Source organism: Channa argus, chromosome 15 (genome assembly GCF_033026475.1).
Source record: "Channa argus isolate prfri chromosome 15, Channa argus male v1.0, whole genome shotgun sequence".
NCBI lineage: Eukaryota > Metazoa > Chordata > Actinopteri > Anabantiformes > Channidae > Channa > Channa argus.
The window spans coordinates 4,610,826-4,619,223 of record NC_090211.1 but is presented as its reverse complement, the minus strand read 5'-3'; the positions used below and the strand labels follow the sequence as shown (position 1 = coordinate 4,619,223).

Genomic DNA, 8,398 nt, shown 5'->3' with positions numbered 1-8,398 from the left:
ATTTCATTTAGATTTACCAAACAGTCTAAACGAAAAAATAAAAAATTAGGTCAGCAAATAGTGCAGTAATCCTGTATTTTTTTCCTGCATTTAAAATTGTCTAGTAAATTTTCGCAGAACCCAAAAAAAACGTGATGTGAAAAATGTGATTTCTTAAAGTTGTGTATTTGGGTGATTGACTGGAATCGATCCTCTAACCATAAGGACACATACAAAACACTACTGCCACCTTGTGTTTCTTCTGTTCATAACACCAGGCCACGGACAGGGTGACCTTAATGCTGCATCTGTTAAACCTGGTTTTATTACACCTGATAACTACAGCTTCCAACAATACTTAGACAAAGCCTTTAAATTTTCAAATTCAAATGCACTTCAAAACATTCTGAAACATTTCTGATACAAGATGCCCACTGCAACAGATACATTGTGAAAAAATGGATTATATCCCACTGTTACCAATTTATTTCCATTATATAATATCTAGCCCATCCTGTGGAAATGGTCAGATCAGCCTATGAGTCTAGTTAAAAAAAAAATATATATATATATATAAATATCTGTTGTTGACCCTGCAACCCAAGTTTCCAAAAGTCCTGCAACCACACCTCCTGTTCTGAATTCATACATTTGTTTTTGTGTGCATCGGAACACAATCTAAATCCCGTCTTGAACTAGGTTTAGATAACAGATTTCCACACTGAGCTGGCAATTTAACTTTGTCTACGGGTTTAAAAGTTTTTCCATTTTATATTGCGCGTTTATTTGTTTATCTGTTTGTGGCTGCTCCAACACTGCCATTTTAACAAAACTAAAGTTATTAGTGATATTTCAGTGAGCAGATGCAAAGACCACATAAGACCATAAGTACTTACCAAGATCTGCTTTGATTTCTCTGACTCCAAATTTATTATTAAAAATTTAAGGCTTTTGCAGAATTAAAGTAGTTGATCCTCAAGGGAAAAAAAAAAAAAATAACCAGGAGACGTCTGTTTTTAAAACATATTTTAAGAAAATACTGACAGATGCTACTAACACTTATATACATTGAATTTGCTTAACAGCAGGGTTATCAAGTTGAGGGGAAAAGTGGAAGTTGGGAGAAGATATGCACAAGTTGAGCAAAAAAAATGGGTGACACCACTGGATCTGCCTGTCACTTCTTAGACAACTTGGCTTGCTTGTTTTTAGGGGGAGCCCACTTCAAACATGTGGTGTCCACTGTAAAAGTGACAAGGCACAGGATGAGAGATGCCAGAGGAAAAAACATAGCAGGTACCAGCACTAAACATTAAAACAACACAAAAATAAGACACATTTTGGAGGACTGTCGTAGTTAATTGTAATGAGATGATAAAAATACAAAACTGAATACTTAAATTCTGTTTTCATGCTCAAACATAATTAACATTTTCATCAGTAGTACTGTAATGCAAACTGGTGTTAGAGCCGCTTTGCTGATACAGAGTTTAACCAAAATCAAAAGCAAGACCAAAAGTCTCATTCACTTTAGATTTTAGGGTTTTCTGGTTTGAGGTTACGAATAGGTTTGTGTTAATCGAAAAAATGCCTGGACTTACCTGTGATTGGTGGTTTCTTATACTGGGCACTTTTGAGATGCTCCTCCACCAGTTTTGGCGTCACACAGATAACATGTTGACCTTTCCAGTATTTCACCATGTTGAGAGACTGCAGTGTGCTGATGATGTCACTCTGTGTGATGCTGGTCATCTGGCTGGGGATTAAACAAAGAGCAGATTCCAACATGAGCATCAAAGCCTGGGCTCTCTGTGACAACAGCATGAACTGATGAGATGATTCGAGTTAAGCGCATAAAAGAGCCTGTCAAATTATGTTTTATCAGACAGCTGATATTTTTGTGTCTACCTGAGATCTTTGATGGATAGTGTCCCTCTGAAGTCCCTCAGAATCTCTAAGAGAACCCAGGACCAGTAACTTCTATAGCTCAGTTTCCCCAGATCAGACAGAGGCTTTTCTGGAGAACCAACTGTACTCTCCAGCTTAGACAGCTCATAACCTACACACACACAGCAGGGAAAATAGAAATGTAAAAAAACTTAAACAATCTGCAACTGTCAAATTCACATTCTGTGAATATTTGACCTATGATAGATTACTGCAAAAAGTCTGAACTAGTGTTGAAATTCCATGTGTTCTGATTGCTCTAGTTTGGTGGCAGGGGGTTGGTTTTAAGGCAGACAATTAATGACTAAATCCATACTCCCGCTTGGTCTAAACCTTCTGAAATCTGCAACTAAACCAACAAATGGAACTCCCAACAATAATTCTGATTAGCATACAATATGGCCAAGTATCAACAGATTTAAGGGACATCTGCTGATTTTAGCTTAAAAAAATCCTAAGATTTTATGGCTTTTGAGTGTTTTTTTTTTACTGAAAGAAGAGGCTGCTCTAATTAAATAAGCAATCACAATAATAAGTTATTATTAGCATTAACAATAAACTGAGAAATCATTAGCTTTAGCATATACTCTCACTGACCACCTTGCCAATACTTAGTTGGACCCTCTTGCTATTGGAACTGCATTTATTTAAATTCAACAAGGTTCTGGAAACATGTTTTGCTCCACATCAACGTGATAACATCACACAGTTACTGCAGATTTGGCAGCTGCACAATCATGATATAAATCTCCAGTTCCACTAAATCCCAAAGGTGCAATAATGGATTAAGATCTGGTGACTGTAGAGGCCATTTGAGTACAATGAACTCTATTAAATTCTATATTTAAGAAACCAGTTTGAGATCATTTTCGATCATAAAAAGGGACATAGTTAGCAACAATACTTAGGTTAGCAGTTAAACAATGCTTAATTCATCCCAAGGGTCCAAAGTGGGCCAGGAAAATATACCCCACACCATTACATCACCAACACCAGCCAGAATTGCTGATAGAAGGGTGGATGGTCCCTGCTTTCATTTTATTTACACCAAATTCTGACCAGCCCATCTGAATGTTGCAAGCAGGAGTCAACACTCAACAGGCCAGACTAAATTTTCCAATCTTCTATTGTCCAAATTTGGTAACTCCTTGCAAATTGTAGCTTAGGTTTCCTGTTCTTGGCTTATAGGAAAGGCACCTGGCATAATGTTCTGCTGCTGTACCCCATCTCCTTCAAGGTTTGAGATGTTCTATGTTTCAGAGATGTTCTTGTGAATACCTTGGTTGTAGCGAGGGGCTGTTTGAGGTATTGACTGCGTTTACGTGCACTTAAGTATCCAGGTTAGTCTGAGAAAACAGCTTTCACCGGTAATCAGAGAAAAGCACTTACCGGAAGTACTGAAACTGGTTATTGGAAGTTTAAGTATAAATGTAACAAAATTTGTCTTTCACCTCTGACCTATTTTGGAAGCCTGGCACATAGTTTTTAAATGTGTAGTAACAGAAAATGCTCCTGACTTTCCTTTAAAGTTTTTATTAAGTAGAGTGCCATTGAAAGGGAAGAGAAAGGAAAAAAGGGGGAGAGAGAGAGACAGCTGATTAGCAGTGCAAACTGTCTGAATTTCCAAAAACATCCACTTTGTTTCGTCTTCAGACGAGCCCATCTGAGTATTTCCATGCTACATTCAAAGCCACTTAAATCCTCTCGTTCTTCAACATTCTGATGCTCAGTTTAAACTTCAGAAGATCATTTTAAAACATGTCGACATGCCTAACTGCATTGCTGCCATGAAATTAGCTGATTAGATACTTCAGTTATCAAGCAGTTAAATACCTAATAAAGTATCTAATGAGCGTATACACTCTTACTCACTGAAAGCTATGAGGAACTTTCCATAGCCTCTGCGTTGGTAAGGTGGAAGTGTGAGGATACATGCCACATTATTTCCATCTGGAGACTCTTTCTCCTTTAAAAAAAATAAAAAATATCCAATTAACACAACAAAAATTAAATGTTTAAAAATCCAACGGATCGGTTATGAAAACAGACTAAAGATGTAAGTCACACGTTAAATCCACTTCACGCCAAAAAACATTAATAATTACACCAAACCCAAAACACAATGGCTCCAACTGAAGAGACTTACTTTGGAGAAATAGCCCACAATGTGTGCTCCCTGTTTGTTGACTTCAGTGAGAATGTAAAATATAAATGGCTCCACATCAAAATATAGTGTCTTGTGATCAAGAAATAGTTTTGCTAGTAGACAAAGATTCTGACAATAGATCTGCAAACAGAAACCAACAATGAAACATGACAATGGCAATAAAAGTAATAATAATAATTCATTAGTAGCTAGCTTACATAATTAGCTTCCCTTTAACTCAAAGTTTTATTTCCACTAGGAATACAACATGTGAAACACATTTCAAAAGGCCGACAAACTGCTTACATTCCACAAGGTGTGCAAACTTTCCTGTTTCCTCACCTTGTGGTCCCGTCCATCCACTTCATACACTGATATGTTGCTCCTTCTGTAGATTTCTTTTCCTGGAGGCTGTTTCCACTGACAGTGGGACTGAAGGGGCAAAGGTCACAAGATCAAAGCTTTGTACATCAGCTGCTTAATCAGATTGATAGTTTGTGTTCAAAGACGTACACACATCCAAAAGTGAAATGCAAGCCACACTGACCAGATGATGTCTGAATGTCTTCTCATACTTCATGTATTTAAGGCAGTATTCACAGATCCACAGTTTGGGCTGCTTGCCATAGTCTTCTGGAAACGGTGAGAAGTACCATGCATCAATTTCAAAGTTTCCAATCTGGATCTTATCGACATATTTCACTTTGGTGATCTGTTAGAGAGACAGGTACGACCAGGCACAATGACAAAGTGAAATAAAGATCATCTTCAAGTCAAACCAAGACAAACATATACACACACACACACACACTCACCGCTTCATGCTCCTTCTCAAGTGCAGCTGTTGTTGGGTCCATCTCTGCATATGTCTGCAAAGGAAAACTCCATAAGTACCAAACATTTATTTAATTAATTATTTTTTTAATTGTGTCACAAAAATAACTATGTAACAGAAAAAGTCTCAACCTTCTGTACATGGTTGATCTCATCGTGCTTTCGCTTCTGGTTGCGGGTAATCTTCCTTTCAGGCTGGTCACCCAAATCTCCAACACCTCCAATCTCTGTGCTCTTTCTCACAGCATCCTTGACTGTCTTGGTAAGTGCCAGACGAGACTTACCCACCCACTCATCCAGGCGTCTGTTGACTGTATGTCAAATAACAGGAGATGCAAATTACTGTGGAGCAGTAAGTGAGTTGTACAGAGAGCACACCAGTACATTTAGACAAATCTGAAAAAAAAAAAAACAAAAACAAAAAAAAAAAAACCTAAATTTGAATGACACGTTGATGAAAAACAGAAGTCATCAACTTAGATTCTGTTGAAGTAAAGATTTAGTGTCTCAATAACTAGTGATGTACTCACATCCTACATAGTGAACGTAGAACTCCTCTCTGCCCTCCTGCTCATTCAGTCGGGACTGAATAACCTCTGCTGTGTCTGTAACCAAAGTAAGATTGCTCAGATTATTCGAGTTAGGAGGGTTTTGGCCACCAAAGTGGTTTATGCATTTCTTTTCAAATAACATGTATTTAATTTTTGCAAAACATCTCATAAAAAACATACTTCAGAATTAGACTTCAATACTAACATTACCATTTTTTATTAGCAAACACAAACAAACTGATTCAGGAGCAATTATTCAATCCCATAAACGACCAAACTTTAACTTCAGCCCATTTACGCAGTTGAAATACAGTACATCAAGAAAATATTCATTTACTTTTTCCACAGAGTTATGTTACATTCTTAATTCAAAATGAATTCAATTCATTATTTTTCTCAAAGTTCTACAAACAATACCCCATATTGACAACATGAAAGAAGTTTGTTTGAAATCTTTGCGAATTTATTAAAAATAAGAAAATAAATCTAATTTAAATAAAAATCACGTCTATACATAAAGTATTCACAGCCTTTGCTTAATACTTTGTTGAAGCACCAATTACCAATTAGTACTTTTTGAGTATGATGCTACAAGCTTGGGACAACAGCTCTGGCTGAGCCACTCAGGGACGTCCATTCACAGAGTTGTCCCGTAGCCACTCCTTTGTTATCTTGGCTGTGTGCTTAGGGTCAGTGTAGGGTCAGTGCCCCAGTCTGAGGTCCAGAGCGCTCTGGAACAGGTTTTCATCAAGGATGTCTCTGTACATTGCTGCATTCATCTTTCCCTTGATCCTGACTAGTCTCCAAGTTCCTGATGCTGAAAAACATCCTCACAGCATGATGCTGCCACCACCATGCTTTACTGTAGGGATGGTATTGGCCAGGTGTTGAGCGGTGCCTGGTTTCCTCTACACATGACGTTTGGGATTCAGGACAAAGAATTCAATCTTTGTTTTATCAGACCAGAGAATTTTGTTTCTCATGGTCTGAGAGTCCTTCAGGTGGGCTGTCATGTGCCTTTTACTGAGGTTTCTGTCTGCCCACCCTACCACACAGGCCTGATTAGTGCTGCACAGATTGTTGTTCTTCTGGAAGGTTCTCCTCTCTTTGCAGAGAAATGCTGGAGCTCTTTCAGAGTGACCATCCGACTAAGGCCCTTCTCTCTCAATCGCACAGTTTGGCCAGCCAGCTGTAGGAAGAGTCCTGGTTGTTCCAAACTTCTTCCATTTACAGATGATGGAGCCCACTGTGCTTATTGGGACCTTCGATGCTGCAGAAAGTTTTCTGTGCCTCGATACAAACAAAATAATTCCTTGGACTTAATGGCTTAGTTTGTGTTTTGAGATACATTGTAAAGCACTTTGAAAAAAAGCGCTCTACAAGTGGCCATTTTTGACATGCACTGTTAACTGTGGGACCTTATACAGACAGGTGTATCCTTTTCAAAATCATGTCTATTTAACTGAATTTCCCACAGGTGGACTCCAATCAAGTTGTAGAAACATCTGAAAGCTGATCAGTGGAAACAGGATCCACCAGAGCTCAATTTTGAGTGTCATGGCAAAGACCATGAATGTGATTTTATTTTTAAACTAATTTGCAAAGATTTAAAACAAACATCTTTCATGTTGTCATTATGGTATATTGTAGAATATATAAGAAATGAATGTGATCGATTATTGGAATAAGGTTGTAACATAACAAAATGGAAAGGTTTAGGTGCTGGGGATACTTCGGGATGCACTGTATCAACTGGGGCAAGTTAAGCACAACAGCGCTTGTTTGCGCTCTCATACCAGGTTTCAGCCAACTAGCTAAACATGGCGAATTTTCCAGAAAGCCACGATCATAATGCGTCAAATTTATATTTTTTTATTATTATTTATAAAAACTGAATTGGGCAACACATCCAAATACGTTTGCACTTATTAATATTAATAAGTTTGGTGTGAAGTCCACAGTCAATGCCAATAAGTTAACACCAGCTCACGTTCCTCTGGTGGTTCAAATCTGGCAGAACACACACTAAGTCCACACTTACGCCATGTTTTGTCGGCTCTTTGACATAAATATGTCTCTCCAATTTCGACGGACACCTCCTGCTCCCTGCCGAGCACGCCTCCTCCGCTCGGGGTGTGCTGACTACCAGGCCCCCCGGCTTCCCTCGTACGGCCGATGGCCTCTGCCTCGTCTTCTTCCCCGCCACTGCCGTTGGAAGAACACGCAGCCGGAATATTACTGTCCAGTTCTCCCCGCTCACTTTCCATATGAGTCGAATCCATGTCTACGTCCATTTCAGATTCTGGGTCCTTATTGTTATTAAAGCTCCTGTGAAAGTTGGTCCCGCCGGTCATAACCTCGGACGTTTAAAAACAAAAACACGCCTCTGCTACACTGCACACTTTATTCTTATGGGTCGGTCCCCGACAAAAAAAAAAAAATTGCCAAGATGGCGGCGATGCGCCTCCTTCAACGACTAGTGTAACTACAGCTCCCATGAGTCTTAGCGCTGCGTTGTTTTAAAACGTACCTTCAACTTAACGTGTCCAGTATGAATAACATTTTTAAATTCAATTTAGCATATGTGTCACCTTTTACAGATAAATATTTAAGACTAAATATAAGAAATTACTGCAAACACCAGACTTTAAACGTGTATCCTTGAGGAATACTCAATGTCTGTCTGGGACCTAAAAATAATTGCGTTTAACGAATTATTCTGATATCCATTATAGCAAAAACTGTGTAAAATACTTTTTTTTATATGTAAAAGTAATTTCCAAACATTTCCTGGAATAAAATGATAAATTTCATTCATTAGGCCTAATGTCCTGTATTCACTCTACAATGTGATTATCGCTACAAACTTAACATTGATGCAGGACATGGTCAAACTGGCTAAACTAAAAATACACTTTTAATCAGCAGCATAACTAGTGAC

At 38.3% G+C, this 8,398-nt stretch overlaps 1 protein-coding gene across 2 annotated transcripts; it reads right to left on the bottom strand.

Annotated features, from left to right (window-relative positions):
- Positions 1-990: 990 nt before the first annotated feature.
- On the bottom strand, positions 991-8,208 carry kat8 (K(lysine) acetyltransferase 8). Of its 2 annotated transcripts, XM_067478409.1 has the most exons (11): positions 7,499-7,941; positions 5,437-5,511; positions 5,039-5,217; positions 4,888-4,941; positions 4,620-4,784; positions 4,415-4,504; positions 4,073-4,213; positions 3,799-3,892; positions 1,888-2,038; positions 1,581-1,735; positions 991-1,221 (listed from the first exon to the last, which is right to left on the bottom strand). In XM_067478409.1, exons 1-11 carry the CDS (start codon positions 7,809-7,811, stop codon positions 1,157-1,159), a joined length of 1,482 nt encoding a protein of 493 aa, XP_067334510.1. In that variant the 5' UTR covers positions 7,812-7,941; the 3' UTR covers positions 991-1,156. The 2 variants fall into 2 exon arrangements, with proteins under 2 accessions (XP_067334510.1, XP_067334511.1); XM_067478410.1 differs by lacking the exons at positions 991-1,221; positions 1,581-1,735 and adding an exon at positions 3,378-3,447 and having other exon boundaries at positions 1,895-2,038; positions 7,499-8,208.
- Between the last annotated feature and the right edge of the window lie 190 nt (positions 8,209-8,398).